This window comes from Phycodurus eques, chromosome 6, assembly GCF_024500275.1.
Source record: "Phycodurus eques isolate BA_2022a chromosome 6, UOR_Pequ_1.1, whole genome shotgun sequence".
NCBI lineage: Eukaryota > Metazoa > Chordata > Actinopteri > Syngnathiformes > Syngnathidae > Phycodurus > Phycodurus eques.
The window spans coordinates 543,990-563,560 of record NC_084530.1 but is presented as its reverse complement, the minus strand read 5'-3'; the positions used below and the strand labels follow the sequence as shown (position 1 = coordinate 563,560).

At 44.3% G+C, this 19,571-nt stretch overlaps 1 protein-coding gene across 1 annotated transcript in view; it reads left to right on the top strand.

Moving 5' to 3' along the window:
- vps37c (VPS37C subunit of ESCRT-I) overlaps window positions 1-19,571 on the top strand; it is an 85,609-nt gene that overhangs the window by 12,967 nt on the left and 53,071 nt on the right. The window contains exons 2-3 of the mRNA XM_061679883.1: window positions 5,231-5,340; window positions 13,778-13,949. Of these exons, the coding sequence (XP_061535867.1) occupies window positions 5,248-5,340; window positions 13,778-13,949 (265 nt within the window). The 5' untranslated portion in view covers window positions 5,231-5,247. The remainder of the gene's footprint in view (window positions 1-5,230; window positions 5,341-13,777; window positions 13,950-19,571) is intronic.

The window sequence follows — 19,571 nt, the reverse complement described above, 5'->3', positions numbered from 1 at the left end:
ATTGCGTGATGAGCCTGAAACTTGAAATTGAGGGTGTTATGTGTAATGTGATTAGCGGCTATGCCCCACAGGTAGGATGTGACCTCGAGGTGAAAGAGAAATTCTGGAAGGAGCTGGAAGAAGTAGTTCTGAACATCCCAGACAGAGAGAGTCGTAAATTGGTGCAGATTGTAATGGACATGTTGGTGAAGGTAATAGGGGTGATGAAGAAGTCATGGGTAAGTACGTCATCCAGGAAAGGAACTTGGAGGGACAGATGGTGGTAGACTTTGCAAAATGGATGGAAATGACTGTAGTGAACACTTTTTTTCCCCAGAAGAGGCACGAACATAGGGTGACCTACAAGAGCTGAGGTAGAAGCACGCAGGTGGATTACTTCTTGTGCAGACGATGTAATCTGAAGGTTACTAACTTTAAGGTAATGGTAGGGGAGAGTGTGGCTAGACAGCATAGGGTGGTGGTGTGTAAAATGACTCTGGTGGTGGGGACGAAGATTAAGAAGACACAGGTAGAACAGAGAACCTTGTGGTGGAAGCTGAGAAAGGAAGAGTGTTGTGTGGCTTTTTGGGAAGAGGTCAGACAGTCTCGGTGGACAGGAGGAGCTTCCACAAGACTGGACCACTACAGCAAAGGTGATCAGAGAAACAGGCAAGACAGTACTTGGTGTATCTTCTGCCAAGAAAGGAGAGAAGTAGACTTGGTGGTGGAACCTCACAGTACAGGAAATCATACAAGGAAAGAAAAAGTGGGACACTGAGAGGACCGAGGAGAGGATAAAGGAACACATTGAGATGCGACGTAGGGCAAAGGTAGAGGTGGCAATGGCCAAACAAGAGGCATATGATGACATGTATGCCAGGTTGGACACAAAAGAAGGAGAAAAATATCGATACAGGTTGGCCAGACAGGGATAGAGATGGGAAGGATGTGCAGCAGGTTAGAGTGATTTAAGATAGAGATGGAGATGTGCTGACTTGTGCCAATAGTGTGCTGGATAGATCGAAAGAATACTTTGAGGAGTTGATGAATGAGGAAAATATGAGAGAAGGAAGAGTAGAAGAATGTGGTGTACCATGAAGTGGCAATAATAAGTAAGGGGGAAGTTCGAAAGGCATTAAAGAGGATTAAAACTGGAAAGGCAGTTGGTCCTGTTGACATTCCTGTGGAGGTACGGAAGCATCTAGGAGAGGTGGCTGTGGAGTTTTTGATCAGCTTGTTTAACAGAATTCTAACGGGTGAGAAGATGCCTGACAAATGGAGGTAAAGTGTGCTGGTGCCCGTTTTTAAGAACAAGGGTGATGTGCAGAGCTGTGGGAGCTATAGAAGAATAAAGTTGATGAGCCACACAATGAAGTTATGGGAAAGAGTAGTGGAGGCTAGACTCAGGACAGAATTGAGTATTTGCGAACAACAGTATGGTTTCATGCCTAAAAAGAGTACCACAGATCCATTATTTGCCTTGGGGATGTTGATGGAAGAGTATAGAGAAGGTTCAGAAGGAGCGACATTGTGTCTTTGTAGATCTAGAGAAAGCCTATGACTGAGAGGAACTGTGGTACTGCATACGGAAGTCTGGAGTAGCAGAGAAGTATGTTAGAATAATACAGGACATGTATGAGGGCAACAGAACAGTGGAGGTGGGACTGCATCAGGGATCAAGGGGAGACTTGCTAACCATCAAGGAGGCTACTACGGACTATCTTTCACCAATTTACGCAAATCCGCTCAGTTTTTTCCCCGAGTTACTCACCACAGCAGCATCCGCGGTTTTCGGCGCATGGAGGCGGCACCACAGAGGGAACCGAGCCGGCATCCAAGTGAAGTTCCGCAAGAGAGGATACAGATTGTCGTTCCCGTCGATCCACCTCGCGAATGTACGTTCCCAATCCAACAAAATGGGCGAGCTTCATCTTCTGTTAAAGACCAGTAAAGACTTCGGACGTTCCGCCGGCATGTGCTTTACGGAGACCTGGTTTTGCGACGCTGTTCCCGACGGCGCCGTCATGCTTCCCGGTTTTCATCTTCACTGAGCAGATCGTATCACGGACTTATCGGGTAAAACAAAAGGCGACAAAGGGGGAAGCTCTCCGGAGTGCAGGTGAAGCTCCGTAAGAGAGGGTTCTGATTGCCTCTCCCGTCGATTCACCTTGCAAATTTACGCTCCCTACCCAACAAAATGGACGAGCTTCATCTTCTCACAAAGACCAGTAAAGACTTTGGACGTTCCACCGCCCCGTGCTTCACGGAGACATTGTTTTTGTGAACACGTCCCTGATGGCGCTGTAATGCTTCCGGCCTTCCAAATTCACCGGGCAGACCGCGTCACGGAGTTATCACGGAATTCAAAAGGCGGTGGGATATGCTATATATCAACGGAAACTGGTGTACGGACGTCACGGAGCTCAGCACACACTGCAGCCCGCATTTGGAGTCGCTGTTTTTGAACTGTAAGCCATTCTACTCGCCTCGTGAGTTAGCATCATTAATTCTCGCTGGCGCCTATATCCCGCCTCAAGCTAACACGAACGCCGCATTGCTAACGCTCGCCGAACAAGTCAACAAAATTGAAAAAAAACCCACCCGGACTCACCCCTCATTATTCTCGGGGACTTTAACAAAGCTAAACTCAACCACGAACTCCCTAAATACAAGCAGCACATCGACTGTCCTACCAGGGAAAATAATATTTTAGACCACTGCTATACTACGAAAAAAAACTCATACCGTGCTATACCTTGTGCCGCCCTGGGCTCGTCTGATCACTACTTAATTCACTTAATACTGACGTACAGGCAAGAACTTAAATGCGTGAAGCCTACAGTGAAAAAGTGGACCAATGAAGCAAAGATGGAACTTCAAAGCTTTTTGGACAGCACAGACTGGAGTGTCTTTGAAAATTCAGCTGGCAGCTTGGATGAATATACGGACACTGTCACATCCTATATCAGTTTCTGTGAAGATGTGTGTGTACCAACAAAGTCATTTCGCACATTCAATAACAACAAGCCGTGGTTCACTGCCAAACTTGAGCAGTTTTGCCAAGCTAAGGAGGACGCATATCAGAGCGGAGACAGGGTCCTGCATAATCGAACTCGAAACCTGCTGACTAAAGAAATTAACATTGCAAAGAGGAACTATGCAGCAAAGTTGGAAAAACAGTTTAGCGCTAACGACTCTAAATCAGTCTGGCATGCGTTCCAATCACTGACTTAATTACAAGCGACGATCCCCCCAAGCTGAGAACAGTAGCACACTAGCCAACGACTTGAATACCTTCTACTGCAGATTTGACACTTTCACACCCCACACCCATCCGGCCACACCCCTGACCACAATCACACCTCTGACTTCTGCGTTTACCATCCACGAACAGGATGTGAGACGCATCTTCAAACAACAAAAGATTAACAAAGCGGCAGGCCCAGAGCATGTGTCCCCATCCTGCCTCAAAGTCTGCGCGGACCAGCTCGCGCCAGTCTTCACTTAGATCTTCAATAGATCTCTGGAACTGTGCGAAGTACCATACTGTTTCAAATGCTCCACCATCATTCCAGTCCCCAAGAAACCTGCAATCTTTGGTCTAAATGACTACAGGCCTGTTGCCTTGACATCTGTGGTCATGAAGTCCTTTGAACGTCTCATGCTGGACCACCTCAAGAGTGTCACAGGTCCCCTGCTGGACCCCCTGCAGTTTGCCTACCGAGCGAACAGGTCTGCGGATGATGCAGTCAACATGGGACTGCACTTCATCCTTGAACATCTCGACTACTCGAGGATCCTGTTCGTGGACTTCAGCTCAGCTTTCAACACCATCATCCCTGAACTCCTTTCATCCAAGCTTCTCCAGCTCAGCGTCTCACCTGCCATCTGCCAGTGGATTTACAGCTTTCTGACGGGCAGGACACAGCAGGTCAGGCTGGGGGAGGCCACCTCATCCATACGCAGCATCAGCACTGGGGCGCCCCAAGGTTGTGTCCTCTCTCCGCTGCTCTTCTCTCTCTACAGGAACGACTGCACCTCAGCGCATCCGGCTGTCAAACTCCTCAAGTTTGCAGAAAATTAAAAGTGAGTAATGAGGTGAGCACTAAAACCATTGTAGCCTCCTGCAGAATGCCTTGCGGGCGGCATAGTTTTCTTCCAGATTTGTTTCTATCGAACATTGTATCAAACATTTTCTGTCGTTATCGATCATGTGTCTATCGCGATACATATTGAACTTTATTTATCGCCCAGCCCTACTTGTGAATTCATTTTTCTATTGATGATAGTAAGCTGTTCGGGCCCTGCGATGGAAAGCACGCCCATACAATGACACTCCCTCTGCTATGCTTCAGCATGAGGATAAAGTTTTGATGTTGGTGTGCTGTACCATTTTTCCTCCACACATGGTGCTGTATGTTCCTCCCAAACAACTGAACTTTGGTTTCCTCTGTCCACAGGATATTTGCCAGTAGTGCTGTGGAACATGCAACTGCTCTCCAACAAATTTCAAACATTTTCTTTTTTTTTTTTTGGACAGCATGGCTGCCTCCTTGGTGTTATCCCAAGAATCCCATTCTGTTATTTAATGTTATCTGTGGTAGATTTGTCAACACAAATGTTTGTATGTGCTCGTGAAGTCTTCAGCTGACACTCCAGGGTTCTTTTTTTACTTCATCGAGCATTCTGTACTGTGTTCTTGCAGTCATCTTTACAGGATGGCCACTCTTTGGAAGAGAAGCATCAGTGCTGAACTTTCTACATTTGTAGACAATTTATCTAACTGTGGACTGAAGAACATCAGGAATTTTATAACCTTTTCAAGCTGTATACAAGTCAATAATTCTTAATCGTAGGTCTTTTGAGAGCTGGTTTGAGCGAGACATTGTACACATCAGGCAATGCTTCTTGACAAGTGCCAATTTTAAACTAGTGTGTTTTCTCGTGGCCAGAGCAGCATACCTCCAATTTTTTTCTCATTGATTGGACTTCAGGTTGGCTCACACCTGACTCTGATTAGCTCTTAGAGAATCCATAGAATAGACGTTGATTTACCTTTCCTCCCTGTACTGTGAATGTTTACGTTTTATTTTCAATACAAATACTCTATGAAAACATATTATTGTGTGGTGTTAGTGCTTAAACTAACTCCAAAAATGGTTTACTCTTGTGATTTAGATGATCAGACATTTTATGTTCAATTTATGCAGAAATTTGAACATAATTTTTCTTCCTACTGTATGATGAATAGCAATCCTGACAAATCAAATGGAGAGGATTCTAGCCCTGAGCCAATCAGAGCTACAGGAACTTCTGGATAACCCGGAAAAGGTGGAATCAATGGCCCAAGACTCTGATGAGGTGAGAGCTTAGATTTATGTCAGAAGTCACTCAAACTTGTTTGTGTATAATGTAAACACTTTTCAGAATATTTTAACGGAACGTAATATCAGCACATATGATTTGAAGAGAATCGGGAAAAAAATATATGTTAATATAAAATACTCACAACTTTGTACTCTTCCTCATAGAATGAAACATATATATATAAACATATATATATAAACACACAAACATATAGAATGATTGTTGAAACTTTAGTCTTGGCAAATCAACTGCTTATGGTACAGCAAATCAACTGCTTATGGTACAGTTCGGCACTTCATACTGTTTGGCTTCAAATCAATACAAACAGTTCTCAAAATCTCAAAGCTGGACCTATAAAGTTGACACAATGACACAGACATCAAGGCATACATTTGGAATATTTCTGCAGAGTCCGTGAAATATCTAAACAGACATTTTACCTTCAGCTAATGAAACCCAGAATGGAAGTCCACATTGCAGTAACTCTCAAACACCAGCGGGTGTTGCCAGTGTCCCAGCAATTTTCCCCCAGTGGGCGTTTGGCGGCGGCTTGCGTGCATGTTTTAATATTAAACGAATAGTTCATTGCTGTATTTGCGTTCCTGAAAAAGGCGGTGATAAACATAACTCAACGTCCGGGAGTAATAGTTAAATCTGTGGTATATCTAACTAAAATCTATCGTTGTCGATTGGTCTCAGCTTGTTCTTATTGGAGGGAGGATCTCCCAACCTTTTGGTCGCTCTGTCACTTCCAAAGAAAGAAAGGAGTCTCTGAAGACTGGCATCCAGATTTGACGGGAAGCTGCTAATTAGTTTAAGGTCCAGCTCGCAAACATGAGGCGCCATGTTAATTGAAGTAAATATGGCCCCTCGCGTAGGTCTCGTCATGACGCATTTGTGGCGATTTCAAGGATTTTGTACAACCAGAGCCAACATTTTCTTACATTTATCAGTTCTAACGCATCTTCTTTTCGCCCGTTTTCTATTTCTTCATCCGCTGTTGCCGTTTTGTGGCGTGTCTGTTTTGTCGAACAGTCGTGGCGTTTGTTGCCTTTTGATGACGTATAAGTCGGATGCGCGCCCTGTAGGGTCCATACTGCACTCGTGACGGAAACATATCTGATTTATATCCACATATGAAAGAGGCCTGGGTCTAAAATGAAAAAATCAGAGTTGTACTGTTCAGATTGACATGAACAAAATTGGAATTGACCTGCAGTGTAAAGATAGCCTGTGTCAGCAGCTAACAAGCTAAGCTAACCTTGTGAGCTTGAAAGTCTTCAACATGCTGGGAAAATACACACGTACTGTAGTGTCTCGGTTGCTTACTCTGGTCCATGTTTAGTGTGCTATACACCATGTCATCAAACAGCACAATGATTACTTGTCACCCTTTAAATAAGCCGACTGACTATTACAAGTTTGAAGTCACCTGTGATGCTAATTAGAGTACACACCTTGTTTGAACATTATTTTTCTGTATTTTTGTCCAGGCTTGTTTCATGAGTTTGTTTTTAAAAATAATTCTGTTGAACCAGAATTAAAAAGCAATGTCTGATTTTCATTGGTTAATATTCATCCATCCATCCATCGATTTTCTACCGCTTATCCGAGGTCGGGTCGCGGGGGCAGTAGCTTTAGCAGGGACGCCCAGACTTTCCTCTCACCAGCCACTTCATCCAGCTCTTCCGGGGGGATCCCGAGGCGTTGCCAGGCTAGCCGAAGGACGTAGTCTCTCCAGCGTGTCCTGGGTCGTCCCCGGGGTCTCCTCCCGGTGGGACGTGCCCGGAACACCTCACCAGGGAGGCGTCCGGGAGGCATCCGAATCAGATGCCCCAGCCACCTCATCTGGCTCCTCTCAATGTTGAGGAGCAGCGGCTCTACTCTGAGATCCTCCCAGATGACCGAGCTTCTCACCCTATCTCTAAGAGAGAGCCGGACACCCTGCGGAGGAAACTCATTTCGGCTGCTTGAATCCGGCATCTTGTACTTTCGGTCACGACCCACAGCTCATGACCATAGGTGAGGGTAGGAACGTAGATCGACCGGTAAATTGAGAGCTTCGCCTTTCGGCTTAGCTCCTTCTTTACCACAACGGACCGATACAAAGTCCCCATCACTGCAGACGCTGCACCGATCCGCCTGTCGATCTCCCGTTCCATTATTCCCTCACTCGTGAACGAGACCCCAAGATACTTGAACTCCTCCACTTGGGGCAGGATCTCATCCCCGACCTGGAGAGGGCACGCCACCCTTTTCCGACTTAGGACCATGGTCTCAGATTTGGAGGTGATGATTCTCATCCCAGCCGCTTCACACTCGGCTGCGAACTGCTCCAGTGAGAGTTGGAGGTCATGGCTTCATGAAGCCAATAGAACCACATCATCTGCAAAAAGCAGAGCTGCATTACTGAGGCCACCAAACCGGACGCCCTCTACGCCTCGGCTGCGCCTTGAAATTCTGTCCATAAAAGTTATGAACAGAATCGGTGACAAAGGGCTCCCGCTGGGGACTCCATTGTTCTGCTGGGGGACTCGAATCCTCACGTGGGCAATGACAGTGAGACCTGGAAGGGCGTGATTGGGAGGAACGCCCCCCCCCGATCAGAATCCGAGTGGTGTTCTGTTGTTGGGCTTCTGTGCTCATCACGAATTGTCCATAACGAACACCATGTTCAAGCATAAGGGTGTCCACACGTGCACTTCGCACCAGGACACCCTAGGTCGCAGTTCGATGATCGACTTTGTGGTCGTGTCATCGGACTTGCGGCCGCATGTCTTGGACACTCGGGTGAAGAGAGGGGCTGTCAACTGATCACCACTTGGTGGTGAGTTGGCTCCGATGGTGGGGGAAGATGCCGGTCCGACGTGGCAGGCCCCAAACGTATTGTGAAGGTCTGCTGGGAACGTCTTGCAGAATCCCCTGTCAGAAGGAGTTTCAACTCCCACCTCCGACAGAACTTTATTTTCAGATACTGTACATAAATGTCCTTAATTATCCATCCATCCATCCATCCATCCATCCATTTTCTGAGCAGCTTCTCCTCACTAGGGTTGCGGGCGTGCTGGAGCCTATCCCAGCTATCATCGGGCAGGAGGCGGGGTACACCCTGAACTGGTTGCCAGCCAATCGCAGGGCACATACAAACAAACAACCATTCGCACTCACATTGACACCTACGGGCAATTTAGAGTTTTCAATTAACCTACCAAGCATGTTTTTGGGATGTGAGAGGAAACCGGAGTGCCCGGAGAAAACCCATGCAGGCATGGGGAAAACATGCAAACTCCACACAGGCGGGGCCGGGGATTGAACCCCGCTCCTCAGAACTGTTAGGCTGATGCTCTAACCAGTCGTCCACCGTGCCGTCCTTAATTATTATTAAAAATAAAGGTAACTTGTGCAAATTTATTTCAGAAGTGGGTGTCAAACTGTTAGCCTTTTGCATAACTCGGTACCCAAAAACTAGCTCTTTTGTTCAAAAAGGTTGGTGACCACTGCAGTCCATATTGAGTTTAAGATGATAATTTCTATTAACCCTCCTGTTATGTTAAGGGTCAAATTGACCCGTTTGAAGATCTAGGAAAAATAGTTAAAAGTATTTTTTCAGCATGAAACTTCTTCTAGTGCAATCAACATATAAAATGAAAATGGTTCATCTCACATATTTGCAACCACCCCCTGCATGTTTGTATCACAGAGATACTGTTCGGGTCAATTTGACCCACCAGTCAAACTGGAGGTAAAAGGGTGTCAGAAATTTCAGCGTATTTCTTTCTTTGTAACTGTGAGACTTAGTCTCACTCACACACACTCACACAGACACACACACACAAACACACACACACAAGTGCGGTGACTTTTGACGGGAACCATTTTTGTTCTCCACCCACATTCAGTGGACACTCAACAGGGGAGGGGCAAAACATATAAAGATTCTCTGCATGGGAGTCCTACCAACATTACACTCTGTCAGGCAGACCTTTCCAAAATGAGCAACAGAAGCAAAATGATGACAGTCCAGAAGGCTTTGAAGGCATCTTTGATCATGACAGTGAAATAGAGGAAGATGTGTCTGAAGATGAAGACTGTCTTGAGCTAAATTCTGATTCTAATGATTCTGATTTCGAACCAGATGAGGGAATTGATATTCCTATTCCTCCAAGCAAGACAAGAAAATGGTGAAATACAGTGGTCTTCATCCCCAAATATGTCAGTCAATCTTCCATGTTTGCCTTCACAGACACCACAGCCCTAGTGTCTTACTGCCCCAAAAGGGGAAAAGATTTTGTGCTCATGAGCGCTGCACAAAACTGCTGAAATCAGCCCAAGAGAGGACCAAAAACCAAGCATGATCCTGGATTACAATGCCACCAAAGGGGGGGTAGACAACTTGGACAAAGTAACACGGCCCTACAGCACCAAGCGAATGACTGCGCGCTGGCCATTGGTCATCTTTCATAACATGATCAATGTATCGGCTTATAATGCGTTTGTCATCTGGACTGAGATCTTTCCTGACTGGAATGTGTCAAAGCTCTACAAGAGGCGCATCTTTCTCGATGAGCTGGGGAAGGCACTTGTGACACCACCCATCCAACGGAGGCAGCACCTGCCAAGGACCCCAGCCGCTGCACCCACAGTGAGGGAGATCCAGGAGAGGACTGCACCTTGTACACTAGAAGGTGAGGTCAGTGTGCATGTCTGTGTATAAGTGTATGAGAGTGTGTTGTGTGTGTCTTGGGATCACCAAAAAGACACCATAGTAAAGTAATCATGGTCCTCTTGTTTCTCGGTTGCTGCTGGGGGGGAAAAGGAAGAGGAAGAGGTGCCATGTCTGCAGGCCATCTGATGATGTCAAGACAAGCATGACCTGTGCGAAATGTGCAAAATTAATTTGCACAAAGCACAGTGTGATGACATGTCACTCGTGTGTTGTGTAGATGTACAGACAGACACACACACCTTGTTATATTGCTATTGCTTGTTATTTTGTTCATTTCTGTTTCACAAACAGTGCATGTCTGTCAAACTAAATTTAAATGTTATGTTTAAATTTTATGTAAAACTATTGTGTTTATATGTTGGTCTTTCAAAAGTAATAAAGTGGTGAAACAATAAAAAAAAGTTTGAACATGTTTTTTTTAAAATGAAAAAACGAGTGAATTATCCTAATTAAACCATTACGTGTGAGAGGTAAGGAACACGATTGCATTAAATATTGATAGAATAGTTAGTAATGGAGTTATTAATGAAATATTAACAACGCTTATTGGGAATCTTTTGGTTTTGGACATCTTTTGAATAATTAAACATGCACCGGGTCAACTTGACCCGGGAACATCATTGATGTCCCTGACAAATGAACATAACAGGAGGGTTAAGTGATGTGCCTGCTGTGTCCAAAATCTGTTTCTTTTGGTTTGCTTCATATGATATGATCTCCCCATGGGTTTCTGGGGATTTGTTGAAACATGTCTGCCATCTGCTGTATGGCAAGTGTTAGGCTAGCTCAGAAAGGCACCCTGACTGATGGATTTACTTTAGTCCCCATACCCAGCCCATACTTTAGTCCCCATACCCAGCCCATCAACAAGTTCATGTGTACTGAACTACCTGGTTCTCTGATCAAAGAAGAGAGACTTTGCAGACCGCTACAAAGTCCCCTAGACAACAGTCAGCCAGATCGTTATATCGTAAAGCAACTTTCTGTACACTGTACTCTGTTCAGTGAGGAGTGAGGATCTGGATACCCCAGGAGCAGAGAGAGAAACATATGCCAGCAGCTTTTGAGGACTACTCTGACACTATTGCCATCCTTGACAACACTGAGTTGAGGTGAAATTCAGCTACTGTGGGTTGAAGGCGAAGGAAATGTGGAAAGCTGGCACTTAGGCAGAAAGACAAGAAGAAAGCACAGACCCTAGAACTGAATGTAGGGACTTTGAATGTTGGGACTATGACAGGAAAAGCTTGGGAGTTGGTTGACATGATGATTCGGAAAGAGGTTGACATTGTGTGTCCAGGAGGGCAGGTAGATGGGCAGTAAGGCTAGAATTTTAGAGTTAGGGTTAAAAATACTTTACCATGGTATAGATGGTAAGAGAAATGGAATAAGGGTTATTTTAAAGAATTAGCTAAGAATGTCTTGGTGAAAAGACTGTCAGATCGAGTGATTAAGCTGCATCTTAAAATTGAGGGTGTTATGTAAAATGTGATTAGTGGCTATTCCCCACAGGTTGTTGCCCATCCCTACCTCGAGGTGAAAGAGAAATCCTGGAAGGAGCTAGATGAAGTAGTTGTGACTTCCAGACAGCGAGAGAGTCGTGATGCAGATTGTAATGGACATGTTGGTGAAGGAAACAGGGTTGAAGAAGAAGTGATGGGTACATTTGGCATCCAGGAAAGGAACTTGGAGGGACAGATGGTGGTCGACTTTGCAAAAAGGATGGAAAAGGCTGGAGTGAACACCTTCTTCCAGAAGAGGCAAGAACATAGGGTGACCTAAAAGAGCGGCGATAGAAGCACACAGGTGGATAACATCTTGCTCAGACGATGTAATCTGAAGGTAGTGACTGACTGTAAGGTAGTCCCTATGCTCGACAGCATAGGGTGGTGGTGTGTAAAATGTCTCTGGTGGTGGTTGGGAGGAAGATAAAGAAGACAAAGGCAGAGCAGAGAAGCAAAGCAGAGTTTCCATTTTTAATTTACCATAATGCTGGTTGAATGGGGTAATCTGGGAGTATAGATTTGGCATGTCTCTTGATTTGAGTAATCTCTTCAGGAACCTGAACTGAAAATATGTGACCTTCCCTTACAGTCAGGCTGGGGGGGTTAAGATTTTTTTTTTTTTTTCCATCAACCTAAAGCACTTAGATCGAACAATAACTACTTCTAAGTCCTTCTTTAAAACTGTTTTACAAAGGATTATAATTCAAGACACTGTGTTACAGGAAAAAAATGGCAAATATGATGATATATAAGGTAACATTAGCACTCGGCACCAAGGTAATACATGGTAAACAATAAAATAAACTGTGTGCTTACCTTCACAGTTACTAATGTAATTTGCCATGTACAGCCTTTGTCCTTCCTGGCAGCTAAGGTGGATAAACTGGCTTGCGTCGTTGAGGGAAATAGGCGTCAAGTCTAGCAGTGATCTTGTAAATATGGAAGTATGTGTGGTGGATATGTCCTTTGAACCAGAAAGTGTGTGGCATAAGGCCCATGATCGCAAGCTTTACTATTTAATCCACAGTTACAGTTATTGTTGTAAACCAAAACACGTGTATGCTTTATATATGGTATTTGCATGGCTTGGTACCGACTGCCCGGCTATGTCGCTCACAAAAAACCCGGAAATTTACTTCCTGCAGTGTGTGAAATCTTATTTTTACGACGTCATCCTCCATGAAATGAGCCCGACACAACACAATTTTGGTTCCAAAATGCTTGGGAATGTTTCCCAAAATAAATTTAAGCCATTCCTAAACTACTTTCAGGTTAGCAGGTGATGCAAAGCTTTGCACAAAGATGCAGCCACGTTGTCGCTTTTCCATTGTTCCTGAGATGATGACAAAGTGGACACGCACTGGAATAATGAGTGTCGTTTCTATGGCATAACAACGGCGAATTCAAATCCACCTCAGTTGCCAGCAGTTTGGTGTTCAAAGGCTTTTGCATTCAATTGACAAACCACATAATGTCTAACTTAAACAAGACTCCATCCTTCCATCCATCCATTTTCCATACCACTTATCCTCATTAAGGTCGCGGGCGTACTGGAGCCTATCCCAGCTGTCTCTGACAAGAGGCAGGGTACACCCTGAACTGGTCGCCAGCCAATCACAGGGCACATATAAACAAACAACCATTCACACCTACAAGCAATTTAGTCTTCAATTAATCTACTGTGAATGTTTTTGGAACGTAGGAAGAAACCGGAGTACCCAGAGTTAACCCACGTGGGCACAGGGAGAACATACAAACTCCACACAGGCAAGGCCGGATTTGAACCCGGGTCCTCAGAACTGCAAGGCAAACGTGCTAACCAGTTGTTCACCGTACTGCCTGGTCACAGACCCGTTTTGATCGTTATGCATAAAAGTGGGGGAAAAAATGGATTTTGATGCTACGGGACTTTTAATATCCATTGTGGCACTGACTATGTAATGAAAAAACAGAACTAATCATTGTTATTTTCCAAGTGCAATAAGTATTCCAAGTATTTTTGAACCTAACTGTATTTTACTGATCCCACAAAGAAACAGCACGACATTGTACTTAGCCTCTCCCCTCCGTATCGATTTTCTTTCAGTGTACACTAGTTTATCAGTTCATGTTGATAATTTTACAACACTGTTGCTTTGTATGTAATAGAATGCAGCAAATGAAGTTCAAATTCCCTGTTTTCTAAAATCCCACCGCAAAGATCCAGAACATCCAGTTGGAGAGAGAGATGGCGTTGGCGTCAAATCGCAGCCTTGCGGAGCAAAACCTGGACATGAGGCCACACCTGGAGTCCCGAAGAGAGGTTCTGGTGGAGAGATACACGCAGCTCGAGGCTATCAGAGACACCTACAGAGAACACTACTCCATTATAGGTATGCACAAGTAAAGGACGGAGTGAAGGACATCCTGAAACTATTTACAGAGCTTCACTGTTTCCACATTTTATGTTACAGCCTTATTTCTGGATGGATTTAATAAAAAATTTCCCCTCAGAATTATACACATAGATTAAGAACTCACATGTGTGTAATCTACAATATAACTGCATTTTCCATGAAGATATTTCTATAATCATATGAGTGTTGTTTGAAGCTTTGAGGAAATAAAATATGTTTCTATTAGGGATGTCCCAAGCCGATCATGTGATCGAACATCAGGGCCTATCTTGAGATTTTCAGGTGATCGAAATTAGGTGAAAAAGATCGATTTTATTCATTTTCTGACATTTCAAAGGTCACAAAGTTATAAAATAATCCCAAAATACAAAGAGGTTACCAAATGGAACAGTAATAGGGTCATTTTATATTACACAATGTAACTTGTCAGTTATCTTTTTTAGTAGCGGTATAGAGTGACTGTAACTTCAGCCTTATGGGGGGCACAAGCCAGTGCAAATTGTAGGCCAGTCCCAAGCCCAGATAAATGCAGAGGGTTGCATCAGGAAGGGCATCCCTCTTAAAACTTGGCCAAACAAATATGAGCATCATCCAAAGATTTCTGTACCAGATCGGTCGTGGCACGGGTTAACAAAGTCCACCACCGGCGACGTTAACCTACAGGGCGCTGGTGGTAATTCAGCTACTGTGGGTCGAAGACCAAGAAGAGGTGAAAAGCGGGTTCTTAGACAGAAAGAGAAGAGTAATGCACAAAGCCTAGAACTTAATGTGGGAGCTTTGAATGTTGGGACTTGGGAGTTGGTTGACATGATTATGAGGAGAAAGGTTGATATATTGTGTGTCCAGGAGAGCAGGTAGAAAGGCAGTAAGTCTAGAAGTTTCGGGTTAGGGTTCAAATTATTTTACCATGCTATAGATGGTAAGAGAAATGTAATACGGGTTATTTTAAAGTAAGAGTTGGCTAAGAATGTCTTAGAGGTGAAGAGTGTCAGATCGAGTGATGAGGCAGAAACTTGAAATTGCTCGTGTTACGTAATAATGTAATTAATGGCTATGCCCTACAGGTAGGATGTGACCTAGAGGTAGGGTTGGGCATCGTTTTGAAGGAACCTGTGTTTTAAAATCTCCTAACTTCCGTGGTTCTAAGCGTGTTCGTTTTCGTGAAAGAATGTCGTTCACAACAATGTATAAAAAACAACCAATTTATTCCTGAAAGAGGAGTCTATACATTTTGCAGAGCTCTGGGTTCGTAACTACCCCATCTTATCCTTAGCAGATACAGTAGTAGAACAAAACTATCTGACTCTCCCCCAGACTTATACAATGTTTCAAATAGGGTTAGGGTTAGGGTTAGTGTTAGTCTAACCCTAACCCTGGAATCGCTGTCGTCTGATTGGTCCGTAATCTGACGTCATCGTTGTTCGGCCAAATGATGACTATTTGATCTGGGTCCAGACGTCGCCTGCCGATGTCTCCTGCATTCAATGTTTATAGTGGCTCCCGCAGTTCCTTTCATCTTTGCCATCTGTCTCCAAATACCCCCTGATGGGGGCCACATACCCCCCGCTGGGGGCCTTCCTGCAATATACTCCTATACTCCAATACACATTCTCTTCCAAACTAGTTAGAATTACATATTAGAATATAAAGTATTCTATATTCCCTTCAATCCCCCAAGTTGATCTTCTGATAATCAGAAGATCAACAACCCCTATACCTACTAACTATTTCACTACAATGCTCATTATTCTATTCTTAGCACATCAAAACTAAACAATTTAAAGAGAGCTTATACCGGTATCGTTCAATGGACCGAGCGATTCCATGGCCACCCTGTCCTCGTCCAGGGACAGCAGCTGATATTGGCCGTAGGGGTCCTTACCCACAAAGGCCTTGAGGACAATTCTGAGAACCAGGTTCCTGAGACAAGGGATAATACAACATCCACAAATAGCAAGCACAGCCATGACAATTATGGTTGTTGTTGCCAACGTCAGTATGAGACCTCTCCATTTACCAAACATCCTATTAAGCAGGCTGTAGAAGGGGTTGTCCTCCACTCCAGACATTGATTTAAGTTTAACAGACATGGCTTGCAAACCTTTCATGGCTCTGGTGATCTTTCCGTTTGGCGCCGTGTTATTGGGGATAATTGTACAGCAATGTCCTTTAATTCGAGAGCAGGCACCCCCTTCTTCCGCTAACATACTATCCAGGACCAACCTATTTTGGAATGTCATGAGAGATGTAGCTGATAGTTGCTCATGGATGCCCTCCGCTAGTTGGGAGGTGAAATTCACCAATCTTTGAATTTGGTAATGGTGGTAATTTATGAAATCAACATTTTTATTCGGAGTTACCCATATAAAATACTCTCAAGACCTGCGGAAATTTGGCAGCGAGCTTTATACTCATCCGGGACACCTCTGGGAATTCCAATGGCATCCAGGTAGGTGGGGTCTTCACCTTCTTCCCAAGCATTTCCGCCCACATTGAAGCCACTGACCATACGGCGGAAACGGTTCAAGCTGCCCCACCAGTCACGCTCCCATGTGAAATCCGCCATTTGAGTGAGTTCCTGCTCAGAGAAGGGCTTAATCACTGTGGGAGCTATCATAGAGACCAACGCACAAGTGCCTATCCATTCCCCGGGTAGGAAGTCCCACAACAAACCACCTCCACACATCCACCACAAATCAGACCTCATCTTACTTAATTGGGCCGCATCATAATATTCAATGAAAAGCGTGAAATTACAAAACTGTGGATCTAGGTGGCCCATTGATCGGGAAAGTTTGTTATTTGGGCCCAAAGTTACCTTACTCTTTTTGTGTGATACAGGGAAGGGAAGGGACCATATTGACATCATAGAGGGGAGCACCTTTCACCTTCGTCAGAGGATAAACCTGATCCCAGTGCTGGCACTCACCCTCCAGGTTGTCATTAGTCATCAGCTGGTAGGCACAGGTCAATTTGAACTTAGTTGCAGCAGTATAATTCTCCTGGACCACAGGGTTTACAATCCAATTGAGGTTATTCATCATAGCACAAACAAGACAGTCTTTTTGATAGATTTTGACTGCGTCCCTACCTTCCACAGTAATTTCCTTAAGCCAATAATTACCGAGATTAATTCATTATTCAGGTCATATCTCGTAACTTTGGAGGTTCGAAAAACCACTGGATCTGCATTTTTTTTTTTTTTTTTTACACTGGTACTTTTGCAAATTTTTTCATTATCGGACAAGATGAACTTTGTGTCGGACGTCGCCAATTAATAAAAATATGTCCTAGGGTATCGGCCCCTGAGACATCTATACCCAAGGTCAACAGTACGGGATGTCTGTCCCCCGGGGTAACCGAGTGCATACTACCTCTTTCCAATTTGATCCTGTCCTTCCACCGCCAATTTCTATTCTTCGTCGGCTCCCAGTATCCCGGTTTCGAGTGGGTAATCACCTGCTTGCAACTGTAACACAAATCCACCTGCTGGTTCGCTTTGAACCTATGGTTCACCGGATACCGGCCAGCTCCCGCATGTCCTGTACTCAAAGCGCACAAGTAAATATCGTATCCCGCCGGGTCGCCCCAGCGTGCACAATTTACCACCTTACACAATTCAAATTGGTATACCGTCTTTTCCCCCCATGTGTAATTCTAGGGCCCCTGTTGGCTTCACGGCCCTCTTTGTTACTCGTTCTCCTTGTATTGAAGGCATTCCAAAATAGATTCCTGTAACTATAATCAGGGAGATCACCAGAGTCATGATTATAACCTTCTTTGACCAGACATACAGGATGTACATATTTCCCCCTATGTTAAATGACTAATTTAACACCAAAACACAGTATCCACACACAACCCCATACACAAACCAGCAGGTCGTCTCCTTCCGTCGGAGAGGCCCCTGACTAGACCTGCAAACATTAAATTAATCACTACTCTGCAAACGATACCCGTGCCAATTGACTACATAATTCCTGTATACATACTCCAGAGAAGGGACAAGTCGGCAATTGTCACCCAACATTGATATTATTTCCCAACCAATTGTTAATTTGTCTCACAAAAGTGTAAATGTCATTAAACCAAGAATCACATAAAATCAGCGTTAAGTCAGCACACCAACATCCTGCAATACAACAATAACACTATCAAGCTCCATCCTCCTGGGCGTCCTGTAAAATAATGTTATTTCAACAAATCAGTCATTCAACAGTCTGTAGACCGCATTCTCTCGTCAGTCACCCGGTCCTTTGGTAACTAAAGGTCTATAGTCTCTTTCACGTGATCACATCCTTCACTACTCCTGTCAGCCAGCTCAGTAGTGCTCCATTTCTGCTTTTAATTAAGACGACACAAACACTAACCACAAAACATAAACAATTAACATGACACAACAAGCGAGACTTCACAGACAATAACATTAACCTGGACCCAGGAGTGAATGTCATCTCACATACACCACACAGACAAAACTGAACACAGCACACTTATTGGTTGAACCATAACACCTAAACCACTACAGACCAGGCTTCTATCCATATCATTAATTAAACGATCCTATTGTAAATCTCCTTGGCCTTTGCAATACCATAAACCTGTAAAACTCACACACGCCTGTCATAAAGCTGCCCCCATCCCCCAGCTGAGGACACCTGTGTCCTGTCATAAACCATTTGGTGCACCCTCACTTCAAGTGCTCTTTTAAGCACTCATCCATTTTCTGAGCCGCTTCTCCTCACTAGGGTCGCGGGCGTGCTGGAGCCTATCCCAGCTGTCATCGGGCAGGAGGCGGGGTACGCCCTGAACTGGTTGCTAGCCAATAGGGCACATACAAACAAACAACCATTCGCACTCACATTCACACTTAAGTGCAATTTAGAGTCTCCAATTAATCTACCATGCATGTTATTGGGATGTGGGAGGAAACCGGCGAAAAGCCACGCAGGCACTGGGAGAACATGAAAACTCCACACAGGCGGGGCCGCTGATTGAACCCCAGTCCTCAGAACTGTGAGGCTGACGCTCTAACCAGTCGTACACCGTGCCGCCACTCTCTAAGCAATATATCAAATCCCATTCACCAGCTCAGATAGCAACTTGGACGTCATTTATTCAAACTCCGAAGCGTTTTCTTACACCAAAAACTTCCCGTACTGTTTTCAGGCTTTTATCCCAGGCAAGCAGAGCCGCTCTGGTCCGCTCTGCTGACCCGGAAAGAGAAAGTCACGATGCTACTCTGGCTTGATCCCATCCGTCGGGTACACGCCTAAATTTATCTATTATTTAATTTATCTTCCAGAATATCATATGCATACCTATTTATACATACAATATGTATGCCTTATTTATTTAGTTAATAAATATAATGGGTACCCTTTGAAGCACTTTATAACTTTTTACATATATAGTCATATAATTTCATTCATCAAAGTTCTAAGGTTTACTTTATATATGTACACAATTTATAAAACGTATCGCACCGAATATTTATACCATTCACACTTAGTCCACGTTTTTTTTTTTTTTACAATAGAGGCCTGCGCAGGACATGTTTGGGACAAGTAGAATCACTTGTCCGATCTGATGACTAGT